At 36.7% G+C, this 16,887-nt stretch overlaps 2 protein-coding genes across 4 annotated transcripts; both read right to left on the reverse strand.

Annotated features, from left to right (window-relative positions):
• Window positions 1–1,094: 1,094 nt before the first annotated feature.
• Window positions 1,095–3,360, reverse strand: LOC7474421 (uncharacterized). The gene is made up of 2 exons (XM_002316164.4): window positions 3,147–3,360; window positions 1,095–1,956 (listed from the first exon to the last, which is right to left on the reverse strand). Exons 1-2 carry the CDS (start codon window positions 3,186–3,188, stop codon window positions 1,306–1,308), a joined length of 693 nt encoding a protein of 230 aa, XP_002316200.2. The 5' UTR covers window positions 3,189–3,360; the 3' UTR covers window positions 1,095–1,305.
• A 2,285-nt stretch (window positions 3,361–5,645) lies between these two features.
• LOC7474422 (clathrin heavy chain 1) lies at window positions 5,646–16,674 on the reverse strand. Of its 3 annotated transcripts, XM_002316165.4 has the most exons (30): window positions 16,385–16,673; window positions 15,757–15,961; window positions 14,996–15,084; window positions 14,794–14,872; window positions 14,499–14,626; window positions 13,890–13,988; window positions 13,682–13,790; window positions 13,367–13,446; window positions 13,055–13,282; window positions 12,903–12,968; window positions 12,684–12,800; window positions 12,371–12,568; window positions 12,131–12,247; window positions 11,890–11,949; window positions 11,653–11,739; window positions 11,418–11,501; window positions 11,190–11,324; window positions 11,050–11,112; window positions 10,867–10,971; window positions 10,678–10,790; window positions 10,317–10,569; window positions 10,074–10,210; window positions 9,715–9,993; window positions 8,633–9,635; window positions 7,808–8,293; window positions 7,533–7,703; window positions 7,268–7,453; window positions 6,727–6,849; window positions 6,445–6,555; window positions 5,646–6,235 (listed from the first exon to the last, which is right to left on the reverse strand). In XM_002316165.4, exons 1-30 carry the CDS (start codon window positions 16,427–16,429, stop codon window positions 6,074–6,076), a joined length of 5,118 nt encoding a protein of 1,705 aa, XP_002316201.3. In that variant the 5' UTR covers window positions 16,430–16,673; the 3' UTR covers window positions 5,646–6,073. The 3 variants fall into 3 exon arrangements, with proteins under 3 accessions (XP_002316201.3, XP_024467044.2, XP_024467045.2); XM_024611276.2 differs by having other exon boundaries at window positions 10,867–11,112; window positions 16,385–16,674; XM_024611277.2 differs by lacking the exon at window positions 16,385–16,673 and having other exon boundaries at window positions 10,867–11,112; window positions 14,996–15,061; window positions 15,757–15,893.
• Window positions 16,675–16,887: the final 213 nt, after the last annotated feature.

Genomic DNA, 16,887 nt, shown 5'->3' on the forward strand with positions numbered 1-16,887 from the left:
TAAAATTTTTAAAGATTTTTTAATCTCTACAATTATAGTTAAATAATTGAGGAAATTTTAATTTGATAAATTCTGAAATTCAAAAATAAGAAATTAATTAAAAAATTGATGAATGAGTTAAAACTGACCTAGTTAATGAAATCTAAATAAAAAAAATTACGAGATCTAGTCAAGAAATTAACTCAAAAAAGTACGAAACAACATGGAAATGATTACTTTGACTAGCCAACCATATATAAGGAATTGTGTTCGTAGAACACGCTAGCAAAGTTTTACCCCAATTCAATGATGGAATATATATATATGTATCGTTGGTTTAACATGTCGGATATTTGGACTTGAAAGTTAGGTAAGGCTTCGTTTGAAAATATGATCAAGTATTTTTGAAAATTTTAATTTTTTTTATTAAAATTAATTTTTATTTTATGTTTTTGGATTTGATATAGAGATTTTTAAAATAATTTTAAAAAAATAAAAAAATATTATTTTAATATATTTCTAAACAAACAATACTTTGAACTGCAACCACACTCTCCACTCTCCGCACATGATATAAGTGTTCCACGTCATTAACCAATCCCTCACGTTCCAGTTTTGAAATCTCAGGATGGTGTTGTGTCGGTAATCCTGCGTTATTCCATCTGGAGTTCAGTGGTGCATTCTTTTCTTTCACCTTTTCTCCCTGACAAAGGATTGTTTCAACAAACTCGCCAAGCATAGGTAGAGTCGGCAAAAAAACAAAAGGAAAATGTGCCCAAATCTAGGTGCCGTGCATATCAGGAAATGATCGAACCAGGAACTGTTTTATCAAACACGATAATGTATGAGGCTGGCAGCATATCTACTTGGATTCCGGTCAGATATATCGGCAATGTATTCATAAAAAACCGAGAGAGATCATGGTTAAGGACACAAATAACACAACTGCGGGCTGCATTACAATATAGCACCCAGAAGGATCAAACTTGTGCGCTACTGGCAAAGGGATGCTCCTTCTATACTATAAAACCCGCACATATAGGATCAGTCCGCTTATGTACATGCAACATACAGAATGATGTTATAATATGGGTTAAGCTTGAGCATCATTATCATCAAGATAAATAAAAGAAATAAAATAGAACTTAAACTATAATGTCAGCCAAGTATTGCTTTGTACATTCACGTATGTATCTTGTCTAAAAGACATTAAAATCCTAACAATGTAATATAACTTGAGCAAGCACCTGAATCCAAATAGTTCATGATTTTTTTAAGGATAAATTTGAAAAGGTAGCTCATGTAAATAGCAGAACTACACCTTAATTAATACTCATCAAAATGGATTGCACCAACTTTCCAGACAATGTAAGTCGTTGCAAACATTATTGTGCTGATTAAAACAAATGAAACGACAATGAAAAAGAGTTCTGAACCACCTGGAAATTCAAAAGTCCACCCCTCCTTTGGCAACCCTCGCTTGCTGTCATCAAACATGTTTTCAGGGGCTTCTGGAAGGCCAGGTCTTTTCTTGCCCTTATCACTTTCTCTCATGGCATCCAATACTTTGCTGCCCATCTCTGATTTCGATGCCTTTGATTCTGTGTAACGGCTGAGAACCCTCGCAGCCTTCAGTCTCTCTCTTGCTGTTAGAGGCGACCTTTTTGGCCTAGACTTCATATCTGCAGAAACTGTTGAGCCATTAGAAGCTCCAGAGGTTTGAGGTCCTGACTCCTCACCAACACTGTTTCCTCCTGGGGAATCCTCAGAGGTGGAATTCACTGTTGACAGCTGATTGTCAGAAATTGAGCTCTCAGCACCTCCATAACCCTTAACACTGGTGTCCGTGACAAGACGATCATTATCCGCAGCTGAAACGAATGACCCTCTTCTTCTTCCATTGATATGCATCCTTGAAGCAAGCATACCCAAGGAGGTGGTCTTTGGTCTAGACACATGTTGGTATCTGGATTGCAGCTTTTAATGGGAAAAAAACTTTTGTAAATAATCTCGAGAAATAAGAGTCACCAGATATGTGTAAACCCCATCAATTGAAATAATCCAGAGCATAGATATTACGGCTGATGAATAGCAAATATGAAAAAAAAAAGATTTAGAAGAAGAAGAAGAAAAAAGTTCGTTTTATTAAAGAGGGATGGAGTCAACACAAAGCATTTGAAGCGTGTCTTTTCCCCCCTATAAAGATTAAAAAGAGGTCCTAGAACTATTAAAGATCAAGGTGAAACAGAATATTAAAAAAAAAAAAAGCATTACTAATGCAGGAAAAAGTAACTGTAAATGCAAATTTCCCATGATTAGAACAATTATATCCCAGGTTCATTTAACTAGAACATAAAAGCAAAAAACAATGACATAAGAAAAGAACACAACAGAGGAATGACCAGTAATTTGTGGGGCTCGCTTGATACAATAATGGAGAAACTGCCTTTTACTTTTTTACTAATTGCCTCGATGAACTTTCACTAGCAAAATCACCTTATTTCCAAGTGCAAGGAGAAACATTACAGAATATTAATCGAATGAAAAAGCTTCCAACGACATTAGTTTCGAACAGATAACCTTTCCAACATATTACATAGCTTCGCTGTGGATTTCAGTCCACATGAAAGCAGAAAGAAAAGGAACAATAACAATAATAATAATAAAAAAAAAACAGCTCTTCACCTTTCGAGAAATCTAGTAGGTAGACCAGGAAGGAATGAAGAATTCAGCTTTGCAATATATATATATATAAATAAATAAAAAATCGTGATCTTCACGGTAATAATCAATTCTTGTAGAATCTGTAGCCAGAAAATTGGAAAACCGGGCTTCATTTTGCAATTATTACATAAATTCTAACTTGAAGCAGCAAAAATGGAGGGGATGAGGTACAGAATATCTGTTCAATTTGCAGTTCAGGACGGCCCAGTTGAAGAAGAAAAAACGCTATCATTTTGCAACTATTAATAAAGTACCATATCACATCTACTTTTAAAGCTACAATCAAGCTATGTGTTAATTTTTGCTGGTGACTGATTAAACTAAGCACAAATAGAATCCCTTGCCAACTGTCAGTATTATCAACTAAACATTGCAATTAATAAAGAAAACCAAAAGAATAAAAAAAAACAGGAGGAAAATCTGAGGAGCAGAAAGGAAACTACCGTTGAATTGATGCCAACAACAGAATTAAGAGAAATCGCCATCCTCTCCTTTGTTTTTATATTTTTTTAAGACCCAACCATGTGAGGGAGAGATTTTGCGAGTTCAGTTGAATCCGGCAGCTGTGCTTGCTTGTGCGAAAGAGAGCGAGCGGGTGGCCTTGTAACCAAGCGAAGGAGATGAGCTAATTTGCTAGCGCCACTTTCCTTTACACAGCGTGTATGACACGCTCCAATTCCCACTTATATAAACTTTACTTTTGTGGCGGACAGCGAGTGTGGCAAACTGCTTTTTCAAATAGATATTTTTATTTTATTTTTTAAGAGAGTATATCTTCGCCCTCGCATTAATTTATTAACTAAATACACTCTACTGGACTTCTGTTACGCTGAAGACAAGTTAAATAATCACAGCTTCATGTTTTTCGTAAAGGAAATCAACTTGTAATCTCTCAGTAAGATACATAAATCATCCCTTCTTCTTTTTTACTTCTTAAAATAAAAATTGGAATCCATGTCCGCCATAAAAAGGCAAATTTACTTTAGCTATACACATCTTTTTCTATTTTTTACTACAGTGAAATGGCTTTTACCCTTCACTACACAAATTATACGCCTTATTTTGAGGGTATTTTGATTTTTTTTTATATGTTCTATTGGTCATTCAATAATTACACAGTGATATTATGTTTTTTCCATAGTTTTGGCAAGTGTGGCGCCTCCCTATATCCGAACAACCCCTCCCGCCATCTCATTTGATATATCCCCGCATCCTCTTCCTACCAGGTAATTTATCGTCGGTTCTAATTTGTTATTTATAATATTTTTCAATTTAGTTTTTTTTTTCTTTTTTTTTGGTCAAGATTTTAGTAGTTTTTAATTTTATTATTCAATCCAGTTTTTTTTTTTTAATTTGACCCTCATATTTTATTTTTTTTGTTAAATTTTTGGTTTTCAATTTAACTATTTGATCAAAGAATTTTTCATGCCTTCTAGTTTATTTATTTATTCAATTTTCATCCTTGTTATTTTAATTTCTATATTTTATTTTAAATTCTTTCATTTAATTGAGTTTTTATTTTATTTTATCATTTAGCATTTGATTTGTTAAAGGTTTAACTCTTTGATTTTCTCATGTATAGTGCTTCCTGTGTAATATCTTGTATCGCTAATTTTTAAAGTTATCAATATCATAGCTTTCAAACCTAGTCAAATTAGGACAAGACATGGGTTATAAATATATAAAAATGTCATCATTAGAATATAAAGAATAAAAAGATCAAAGGGTTTTTAGCAGGTTTGTCTAGGGCTATTTAGGTTGAGGTCAACCCTATTTTTTTTACCAAATCAGACCATGTCAATCATCCCTATATTTTTATAGGAACCCAGCCTGGTCTAGGCTCTAAATTACTTGGGTCACGGGTTAAATTGTTAGGTCAGGTCGGGTTTTAAATAGATTTTTTGTCGAGTTATCTCAATCTTATTACCAGAACCATATATTTTGAGGATTAGCTCGAGTTTGCTTGTCTCTTATTACCTAGCTTACACATTTATCATGTAGCCTCGAGTTTGCTCAAGTCATGTTTTTTTGTCTCTTTTTTAGTCAATCACTCGCTTCCTAAGGTTTTTTTCCAAGGTTATTGTTGTCATTTAAAAAAAACTTTATAATCGTTGACCATTTTTTTATCGTCTCATTAAAACAAAATCGGCTGATTCAAACCGTTCAATTTTTTTTGCCCTTGTTTTTTTAAATTTTTTTAAATTTTATCCTTTAATATGGAGTTTTTATTTAATTTTATCCTTCAGTGTTGGATTGATTTTTTTTATTTGAATCTACCCAATAAACAAGGTTATATCCAAGTAACTACCACGTCATTTAATTTAAAACTTGAGATAAACAAATAGTTAAGTCAAGATTTTTCAAATTTATCTTAATACCGAGCTTCATAATAATGCCACAATCACGGCGAATAAACCAGTAAAGTATCTGAATGGAGTTCATCATAAGTAAGAACTTTAGCCAAAGGTCAAGTTCTCTACATGAATGGGACAACAGAACTTAAAACTGCCACCACCTGATTTTGGTGGAACTTAAACAAGCACTGAGCGAAAACAAACAAACATTACTGATTGACAACAGATCATTCTCAACGAAAAGCAGGAAAGCATGATACATGAATCACCATCCGGAAGATGGAACTCAGATAGGTTTGTTGCGACACGACAAGCACGCACCAATGTTTTAGAGTTGACTCGGGAATTCGCGGTCGTAGCGAAACATATAGCGCTAATTACTGTAGGGTGATAGCCATAGAGCATAGGAGAAGCAGATCTTACTAAACCCTATAGGATAGGTCAAATAAATATTAACATGTGAACACAAGCTCAGATTGTTATTCTGGAAAAGAAGATGCAAACAGACAAACTACCACAAGCATGTACTGTAAAGAACGTAAGGTAAAAAGAAACCTCGTATCTAAAGTTCAATGGAAATCGTGAAGGTAAAAGTAAAATGGAAAAGATGAAATTAAAATAGAGCCATTACAGATCAAGTTGGACGGTTTTATGATTTGTATGAAACAATTCGTATTATACTCGGCTAGCTCCCAGACCGCAAGGGAAAAAATATTGCAAATACAGGAAATCCTCCGCTTGCTCGCTACTAGCAGCCAAAAAATGATTCCTACCAAAAAAATATTACATCACTTATCCACACACCTAGGACAGAAAAATGCCATGTTCATTGTTTCAATTACACCTTCGTCCCACCAAAAAAGAACACAAAAAAAAAAACAAGAAGAATGAAGGCACCCAAGCCCAGAAAAACACCACCGCCATATCAAAAGCCCAAACAGCTAGGATACTTTTTTTTCTTTAAGCAACTGGGAATTCGCAACTAATTCTACAAAAAAAGGGTGGTTGTTTGCATATCAGTAGCTGCCCATCGGTGGCATGCCAAAAGGTGGCATTGGAGGCATCCCCATTCCACCCATGGGTGGTGGTGGAGCAAAACCTCCTCCCATTGTTGGTCCACCCATACCAGGCATGGGCGGTGCAGGCAAAGCAAGAGGAAGTAACTGAGCATACATGTTCTGCAAAAAATCACATGAATCGATCAACATAAGATTTAACAACAAAAAAATGTAAAAAAAAAACATCAGGTGGGACATGTAAAACTCAATGTTTATGTGGAAACCAACTCTTCCAGGCAAACCTAATTCAAAGAGATGCTATTTATAAAAGTAAATGTGCCAGCTGTCACACCATGTACTTTGACACCACCTGGATGCAAAATGATTACCTGCTGAGCAATTACATCCTTCTCTTCCTGCTCTTTGGCCTTGACTTCTTTCTGCGCCTCAATTTTGTACTTCACGAGTTCATCAACTTTGCCTGTGTATTCACGGATAAACTGCAAATAAAGAAAGAGGAAGAAAGATGAGAGAATCATCGTGCATATGCTTCAATATTCCAGGTAGGATGGCCAAGTAGCTTAAAAGGGTTAGTTTGCTCATAAAATGCAAATAACAAACATATGCAATCTGAAATAATAAGATTGGAGAATCGACAGCTAAGAAATCACCTGCAACAGGTACGGGAAAGCAAAGTCAATCATATTATTCATCCAGGCAAGCTCAAGGGCAACATCTGGCCGAATCAAATCATAACAAACAAAGAGGCACGATGCAAAGCATTCCTTCTTGCCCTACACAATCACCGAATAAAAGCAGAGTCAATGAGCCAACCAAAAACAATAAAAATTGACTAGATGACATGGTAAAAGTAAGGCCTAAGTGTAAAAACAGAAGAAAACATTTGAAATCATAAGACTTAAGTATTATCCTTCCCATAAATCACAAGCCGCAATCCTGAGATGCACAAGTGGTAAAATTATTTGGAGTGAAGTATTACACCAAGACTAATAAACAAGGAAAATGTACTAGAAACGGTTCACATGTATCCATCTACCTCTCCAGCAACGAAAAAGAAGTATAACACACCTCAGCACAATCAAGCAAACTCACCCTAATTTTAGTGAAAGGAGAAAATGAAGAACTTGCTAAAATGGTCAATCATCCATGCCAATGAAAGATGTCATATCATTTATGCACTCCAGTACACACCTGTTCAATGAAATAAACCAGCAACTCCTCTGCAAGTTCACGATCACCAGACTGTGATGCTGTCTCCATGGCATCTTTATAAAGGTTATCTTTCTTTGACAATGCAATGGATTGCTTCCATCTTCCTGCCTTCTTGTAAATGTACGCAGCCACACGCCTCATTTCAAGAAGCTCATGTTTCTCAATCTGGGCAAATTTGTACCAAAATGGATTACAAAATCAGAGTTTCATCAATGATCAGAAACAACAATATTATAGACCTTACCTTCTGTGCAAGGCCAATCTGATCAAAGTTATCATGCAAATCAATTGATTCACGCAATCTTTCATAGTCCTCCTCTTCTACATAAATTTGATTCAAAGCCTCATTCACAGCAGACACGTTGTTGCTCTGAACTGCAATCATGTATGGCTTCACAAGAAGCAAATGACCAGCCTGAAAACCACAAAGAAATACCACACAATCAAGAGAGATAGAACCATTGGAAGAGAGTGAAAAATCTGCTTCTTAAAATAACATGCAGTGGCACAAGCAAAAACCTTCCGCATAATGTCAACAACACGAGTATGGTCCACACGAAGTGCCAGCACATTGAGAAGATCATTGATAAGATCAGGATGTTCTTGCAAGTAGAAATGCACGGCCTTATAATATAGCTCTACATTAGCAACTTTGACAGCAACATCTTTGAATTGCATGTGATCCCATGCCTCCGGAGAATGGTTCATAATGGTAGTTGCAGCATTATCAAATTCATCATATTGAATGTACAAATAGGTAAGTTCCTTCCAGTGTTGCTGTTCATCACATGCTCGGATAAGCTTGGGAATGTTGAGACGGGTTGAGAACAATTTAATGTGCTCCATGAGTTTCTCAGGACGATATCTAGCATACAGCACTCCCAACTCTGTGAAAATCCCCATGTGTGCACGTTCTAAACCTAAACCACTCTCCATGAGAGAGATCAATTCATTGAAGTATCCTCTGTTCTGGTAATATTCGCTGACCTCCTCCAAATCATCCACCTACAAATTCCAAACCCACAAAATATTGAGAAATAAATAGCACAAAATAGTTTTAAATAAACAAAGTGAGCACATGTTAAAACCATTATGCAAGAAGAAATTAGACATTCTACATTTTTATGTCAAAAGAACAAATTAATATAATGTCTAAAGGTAAAGCACAACTAGATCTTGATTTTGATTTAAAATCTAATTGACCTACAATCTAATGTGAGAAGTTTACTGGACATGAAGAAAATAATTCAAAGTTTTACTTTGAAAGATCCACACAACTAAAATAGACTCGGACATCAGTTCCTTTGCAATAGAACTTTGAAAAAACAAAAAAAAAAAAATCACCTGTATAATGATGTTAAGACCACATATCTGAGCCAGACGGAACTCCTCTGCATCAACACAAGCAAAGCAAACTTCCTTCCATGTCTTGGCACTGTTGGCTTTCCGAGCTGCATCAACAGCACTTTGGAACTGTTTCAACTTCACTAGTGTGCTTGCCAACTTGGCCCAGTTTGCTATAAATTGGAATATAATTCTTGCAGCCTCATAAAGAGCTTCATCATATAAGCGATCGCCAACATTTTGGAGATTTGCCACATTTGGCATGAGAATGAACTCCTCAATGTCACTCAACCTATCAATCTTTGCATATGCAAAAATAAGCTCACTATCCACCTTTGGCTCTTTTGTCTTCTGCCTAACCATGAGAAGGTACTTCAACAAATCATGATAGACATTTGCATCCTCAGCAGCACGAATGACTTCCAGGAATTGAGTAGCGTCATCTGCACGAATAAATGACTCAATTGCTTCACTCACAAGGCCCTCTCTGAGTTGGGCCTTGGCCACCTGGCTCCAAACAGCATCTTCTTCAACACGGAATGCAAACTCCACGGCACGGTCAATGCTTTGGATGTTATCCAATAAAACATTAACAGCCTGAACATTCAAGTTGAACTTCTTGAAAATTGCAAATGCTTCCTCGTAAAGCTGAGCTTCAACTGCCACTTCCCCAACAGCAGGTCCATCAAAGTTATCTAATCTATTAATGTAATCCATAACCCTAGAAGGATCAGCCTTAATTGCTGTCAAGATAAGTAGGTTTTGGAGATTGAAATTTCCACTGAATGCAGAGTTTTGGAGCACAATCTTCTCAAGAAGCTCAATCAATTCATGGGGCAGATCAGCAGTCATGAAAGCTTTAACAGCAGCAGAAACTTGCTCTGGGCTCTTACTTTCCGGCAAAGCAGTAGATACAACTTGATCAATAAGCTGTCTTCGGTATTCATTTTCAGGATTCAGAACCTTCTCCCAAAGATCACCATCCATCCTTTCAACCACATATCTGAAACCATAGTATAAGTACATGAGTCTTCTGAGAATGAAATGTAACACTTCAAAAAAAACTAAACAAATCAACAAACCTGGCTTGCAACTTGAACAAAGAGTTCTTATTTGTGACATTGATGAGTTCTTCATCACATTGTCCTCTCCGGTAAGCAACAACAGCAAGGGTGGGATCACGTTTCTCACAATACTTGCCCACAACCCGGGAATCATAGTAAGGATTGGTGGTGAGGAAGTGTTCTGGGTTGTTATTGCTATCAATGATGATTTTACCAAGAGCATTGTGAACATGTACATCTTGGCTTCCCTCACTCACAAGATGTTCCAAGAACTGAGTGAGCAAACGAAGTCGATTTCTGAAAACCACAAACAAAGAATTAGAACAACGAAATAAAAAGGAACAAGGGCCAAGAATCAGGGGCAAACTGAGAGCTACCTCTTCTCACATTCCTCCACAAGGGGCTCAACTGGAAGCAAAGAACGGACAGAAAGAATAAGGCCCTTGATAAAGTCTTCGGCGCATTCATCATCTAACAGCTGCCCGACAACTAAAGGAGCATTCCCTGGGTTCACCTGTCAAGAGAATCATGTCAATTTCCAAATACTAAAAATTGAGCAAAATCATATGACAATCAATATAACATTTGACAGTCAATAGGACAGGCAAAAACTAGCATACCTTTTGAACATAACCCTCTATATAACGAAGCATGTTGCTTGAATAGAGGTAGTGTGTGAGATCAGCAACAAAACCAAAACGGTCACAGACATTTATTAGAGGCCTTGCATCCGGAAGCTTGGCTTCCATCAGAAAGTTCTTTGTCTTTTCAGGATCATAAAAATTTGACTCCCTAGTAACACGCTCAACCTCCTTTATTTGTCCGGTTCTAGCAGCTGCCTCGATGTACTTAAAATGTATATCAGGATCCTCGCTGCCACATGATTCACAGGAAAAAGGACCACATAATAAATAAACAAATTTAAACAACCAAATCGAGACCAAAAAGAAAAAAAAAATTCTGATTCACTAAACATAATACCTGGAACTCAAATATGACCCCAAGAAAAAGTACAACCCTTCATATGATTTGAATTGTTCGAAAAGTTTTACGCATGCATCAACACCCAACTGCTCACAATATTCCTTGGCAGTCTGCACAGATGCACATGAGTTAGCATCATGATGTACGGAAGATCTTGACAAACAACTCAAGACAAACTTTATGTACCTGAACAATTATCTGAAGGTTGCCTCTTAGATTAACCAGTAAGAGATCCTTCATGCACTCCAGAGCCCATTCTCGTGAAAGAGTGCCAAAAAACTCAACAAGTGCCTGCAAAGAACAGCAATTACATGAGCAACTTGATATTTCCAATACAAGAATATAATACAATAATTTGACGAAACATACCTGTGGCTCTATTGCATGTGTATTCACGATCACACGTTTAATATCTGGCAAATCCGTATAATGCTGCAGAAAAGGTAATATTCACTCAAAGGAATGGCAATAGGTCTGCATAGAATACGGAAAAAAGAAAAGGTAATCACCTGCAGGGCTCGGATGTAAAGACCAGCTTTTTCACAGAGTTGAGCAATACGAGGACGATCATAGTGGCTAAACATCCCATTGGCTAGAATAGCATCAGCTACATTAGGAAATGTTACCAGATTTATCTCCAGAACCTACATAAAAAAAGAGTCTCAAAGCCGGACATGGGAGAAGATATACAGATATAAATATAAAAGCTTCTTGGAGAACTATGTCAACCAACAAACCTTTGTTTGGAGGTAACCATGCTCTGCTAAATTTGGCTTCAAAACATCCAACAGAAAGGCTGTTGCCTCACGGATCAAGTTCCTCTAAAGGAAGACAGGGACACATCCATTAGAGTTACAGTGAATCGCACAGATTGACAGTATGATAAAGTTTGCGACCAACAAAAATTGACTTCAAATGCACTTCATATTATATAAATCCGCAAATCAAAAGAAGTGACGATCATGAGCAAACCTGAAGAAAGAGATCAGTAATGGTATTGTAGTCAACTGGACAGCCACCTTCCATTTGGGACATCATCAAAGCAAAGTTAACAGCACCCTACGGTCCAAATTCAAGAAGAAACTTTAGTTTATTAAAAACATCTAATAACAAATTTAGTTTGAGATAAATAAGTCAAAAGGCGGTACATACAGTATAATTTTTGTCTGAAACCAAACAAATACAAATTAAACTCACTGAAAAAGGTACCTGTGGATCTGTACGGAGAATTGTTTGCAGAAGGAATAAATAGTCAGGAGCATAGCCAACCTAAAGCAACAAAAGAGAACACAAATGGGATCAGAACCCATAATTGATCAAAAATAACATAATAAGAACAAGAATAATAGGAGGTATTCAGAAGAAAAAAAATAACAGATATAATTAAGAAACGTTGTAACAATAAAGAGGTATAATTAAGAAATGCAAAAAAAAAAAAACTGTCCTTTACCTGCTTCGAGTATATCAAAATTTTGTCAAACTCCCTTCTCTCAGCAAAAGCTGCAACAACTTTAGGGGTTGCCCTAGCTTTAATATATATTTTCAGAGCAAGATCATTATCCACTGTCTACAATGACAACAAGATCAACATCATTTAAGTAATCAATAAATACAAGTTAGAAATTGCTGAAACAGAAACTTGAGGCATCTCAAAAAAGCTTCAACTATCTAATTTTTCTATAAATCAAACCTTCACAAGGTCTCCCAGTTCCTCAGTACACTCCAACTTGTCCTCTGCCAACCAGTTCTCCAAAAGATTCTTTTTGTTCTGATTGACCACAAGGCGGGACAATTCCAATGACTCAAATGCATTAAGCTTTCCTCTAGTTAAAAGGGTCCCAAAGTATTGCAATAAGGGAGGGGTTTGCCCAGGTTGCACTGGAACACTCTGCATGTTTCAAATAGATATATACAGATTGCTATGGTTAATTTCATCAAAATTGAATGGAGAATAAAACTTAAACAGGTACAACATTAGCACTGAATTAAAACAAAGAGAGAACCTGAAACTTGGCAACTGTGTCAGGAGTTCGAAGAATGCCTTGTGGTGACTCAGCAGCAAGCTCAGCAGCTTCTTTATACTTTGTTTGAGCGAATAATTCTTGGAAACGCTGGACAACCTGAGATCCCCAAGATAGCAGGCAACTGAGTTCTCATCACATGTGAAACACAAAGTAATTTTTTTCTTAAAATAAAAAAAGAATAAGAAACATATGACTTACCAGATTCTCAGCACCAGGAAGGTTTCCTCTTTTGGCTAGATTGACAGCAAGCTCCAGATTATTCAACTATAACAAGGATAGTCAGATTAATCCAAAACCAGAGAGCATTTCATCAAATGTTACAAAGAAAGAAAGGAAGCATATGAGCACACCTGGCCACTAACAAATGGCACAATCATTGCTTCATTTACAGTAGCCAACAACACCTGGCCTCGCCTATTAATGGCATAAAACCCTCCCACCGTTGAAGCCTCAGCTGTCAAAAATATTGGATCTGGACTAATTCTGTTTCGGTATACTGCAGTAGCTGTCTCCAAATCATAAACAAATAGCAGCCCAAGCTTCGTGATTGCATAAATCAAACTGTATTTGTGGGATATCTGCCATTTAAAAGATTTATGACTTATCAGGGATTGTTGATCAATAAAAGTAAGTTCAAAAAAAAAAAAAGGTGTAGCAGATACCTGCATTGCCACAGGAAAGTCATCAGCAAAATCAGGAGGAAAGAACAGATCTGCCTGTTTCTTCGTAAATGATGGCTTCCCTGTAACAAGGTTGCAAATGTTAAGACCGGGAATGAATGATTCATAACTCCAAATCCAAGGTAAGGTAATAGAGGGAGTCGTTTCAAGGTAACTGATCATAAGCACAAAAGACAATGTTAAACAAATTCTAAACATGTTGCTCGACACTAGACAGAAAAGAAGAAAAGGAAAACATATAGAGAAAGCAAAATGGAAAAACAAGAGGCATAGAGACAGTGAATGAAGCAGACTGACCTGGCTGGGCACCAAGCTCAATAACATGCAACTTCGATGTAATCTGCCCAGCATTAAAAGATTTTGTGGCAAAAGAAATCAGAGTGGAAGGGTTCTCGTTTCCTGGAACCTGCTCAACACCATAAATGTAAGGACCCTTGTTGCAAAAAAGGAAAAAAAATGTGATACAAGAAAGAAAAGGAGGATTATGGTTCAGAGAAACCCATACCTTATATTGTGCAAATGATGCAGCATGTGCTTCAAGAGCTTGGCTACGTTGTTGATCCACAGAGAAAAGTTGCATGTTCCCTTTAACCAATTGTTGCCGCTGAAAACAAATACATCAGTAATTAAAACCATTAACACCATCAGGTTATGGAAAAACATTCATAAAGAAATAAACCTCGTAAACTCAAGCTGTAATAAGGGCTATCCTTAACAAACTATGGGTCAAAACTGTTGAAAAAAGATAAATAAGTAACATAACCACCTTAAGGCAAAATGGCAGAGGGAATTAATAAATTGTAATGAAGAAACAAGACAGCTGAAAAACAGTCAGAAAGAGCTCTTCCCTAATTCATATCATGACCATAAACACCCCAACCAGAGGTCACGTCACTATGTTGGCTAGTCCAGTCCCGCCTGCTAGTTTGATTTTAAGCTGCCACAGCTTCAGAAGCCCCAGGGACATCCAATACTATGGCCAACTATATTTAGCATGCCTAAGTAATTTCCTAATCATGGAAATTCTAAATTTCTCCTAAGAAAGTGGTGAGTGTTGTTTTATGAAAAAAAAACAGAGTAATTTAACAGCTTTCAAACAAAGGCAACAACATACCTCAGGTGAGCCAGGAGCAATTCCAATCAAAACTAACCATTTCTCAGAAGGGTCACATTTGTAGTTTATAATCTGATTGCTTTGCAAATTAGCAGTTCTCTCAAACATCTTCACTGGTTCAGAATCACCTAAATTAATGGAACAATTGCATTCATATACGAGAAACAATTCGAAAATGATAAAGAACAAAGTGACAACATGGATTGGAAAGCATGCAGAGGAGTAAGACTAAAAAAGCCAGTGAAGAAGATATGCAAGTTATGCCACAAATTCAGGACTGCAAAAGGATTCTGACCTTCAATAGACCAATGATAAACTGATGTCTGTGTAACCAGGCCCAGCATCTTAGGGGTTATCCACTTCCAAAAGACAATCTAGGCATAAAGCAAAAGGACATGGTTCAGATAACCTAAATCACTACAGCTTTAGTGAAAACAGTACCGATCATCAAATAGCATATCACAAAATGCTATGAGGTAGGTTAAAAAAGTTAATACCTGCTCAGGCATCTGGTATGATTTCATTTTTGCTTTCATCTCGATGTTAAATATTTGTAAGTGATCCTGAGTAGTTCCCGGAAGTTGGGCTTCAAAAGAATGCCCCAATTCATCAGCAGAAGGAAAATATCTAGATAAAATCACAAGTGTGTGCACACCCGTGCTCAAATAAATAATATGCTTCAAAGACAATCAAGACATTTTCACGTGGCTTAATAAAAAATTCCTAGACAGACAGGAAATCACAGAAATCCACATATGACATGCAGGTCTGATTAATCAAATCAGCTTAAAAATTCACTATCACCACGTTATCATTATATCTAGTACAGCAATCCAAAAAAAAGGAAAAACTCCACATCATAGTGCCTGTTTGGATTAAGATAACATATCCAGTTCAATTTTAATCTTCAAAAGAACGCTACTAGATATCCAGCATTAATTCCATGTTTGCCTAAGGGATAATTGTACCTGCACATCTTAGGAGAGCAAATTTAAGAGAAAGTATCACCCACTTGGTTGAGTTCTTTAGCGTAAAAAACATACATTTACAAGGAATCATAAGTCATAACAAACTTTAAGGAGAAAAACATGTGCTGAGGGGAATAGAGATTGTCCACAAACTTCCAAATAAGGAAAACAATGCCTTCAAGAAAAAATCTAAAAAAGCTATGAATACCCATAAACGATCACAAGAATAGCAACGTGCACGATGCATTATCAGCAATTAGAGCCAGAGGATTCAAACAATCAAATCCTACCTTTCAAAGCAAGGATTCTAGAATTTGGATTCATGAGAGCAGAATCTGCAGTGATAGGGCGTCTCAATGGCTGCATTGGCATGTTCATATCGATAATTACAACACTATTTTGTGGCGCTGTTTCCCGTACACATATATACTTGTCTGATTCCATCGTTACATTTGTAAACGTAATAAACTGAGGACTAATCCCGATAGCCGGTAACTGCAAAAAACAATAGATCACACAAAATTCACCAACTCAGCTCCTCCTAACTTATAAATCACCACTCCTTTACTAGAATTTTCAAAGAAACTGTAAAATTGAAGTGTTCTAAATCAAATAATTACAGCGACTAAGCACTTACAAACCCTGTAACAATATAATCAGTAGATCTGGGCATAGAAACAAAGCATCAGATCTATAGAAACTCTAGCACAAGCTAACTTTTCACGTGTCACGTCAAGCTAAATTACAAATCAACACGTTCTGGATTCAAAATTGAGCAAAAAATGATTGATCACTCTGTTATTTTACTCATAAGCGAGCATATTTCAGTTCGAAGCACAATTTTCTATCTAAACTGAACTTCAATTTAGAAAGAAACGAAAAACAAGCGAAGAGACAGGAGTGGGTGAGACTAATTACAGTTAAGACTTCCTTCATGGTGATCGGGGCGTTAGCCGCGGCCATGGTTGCTGATTAGATCGACGGCTCAGAGTGTGCTAATCGGATCTGTGATTGAAATTGAACCGGTTGAGGATTCAAATCGCTGCAAGATCTAAAGCAGCGATAAAACCCTAAAATATTCCCTCGGAATCAAAAGAAAAGAAAGAGAGATCTAAAGAGAGGAGTGGGGAGGGAGAAGGGTGTGTCACTGTGTGGTATAATAGACCGGTATAAATGAAAAGGAAATGGAATGTGAATTCCTTGACCAGTTTAAGAAATGAGAAAAGTACAGATAAAAAAAAAATTCTTGCTTAACGGAAGGCAGACGTGTTAAGCTGTGCGTTTTGGTGACTCGGAATGCAGTCTGGTTTTTTTTTTTTTTTTTTGATGTCAGATTTGGACTTGACCCATGAGTCCATGGCCCGACCCCTCTTGTTTTCGCTTTTGGCTTGTGTGCGCGTGTAGTGCTTGAAAATATGCAG

This window comes from Populus trichocarpa, chromosome 10 (assembly GCF_000002775.5).
Source record: "Populus trichocarpa isolate Nisqually-1 chromosome 10, P.trichocarpa_v4.1, whole genome shotgun sequence".
Taxonomy (NCBI): Eukaryota; Viridiplantae; Streptophyta; class Magnoliopsida; order Malpighiales; family Salicaceae; genus Populus; species Populus trichocarpa.

Excerpts from the sequence above, each read along its gene's own strand:
- LOC7474422 (XM_024611276.2), bottom strand. The coding sequence starts at position 16,429 with ATGGCCGCGGCTAACGCCCCGATCACCATGAAGGAAGTCTTAACT. Across the intron at positions 13,989-14,498 it reads TTGCTCCTGGCTCACCTGAG|CGGCAACAATTGGTTAAAGG; the intron begins GTATGTTGTTGC and ends ATTTGTTTTCAG. Across the intron at positions 11,502-11,652 it reads TTACTGATCTCTTTCTTCAG|AGGAACTTGATCCGTGAGGC; the intron begins GTTTGCTCATGA and ends GTCTTCCTTTAG.
- LOC7474421 (XM_002316164.4), bottom strand. The coding sequence starts at position 3,188 with ATGGCGATTTCTCTTAATTCTGTTGTTGGCATCAATTCAACG. Across the intron at positions 1,957-3,146 it reads TTGTTGGCATCAATTCAACG|CTGCAATCCAGATACCAACA; the intron begins GTAGTTTCCTTT and ends TCCCATTAAAAG.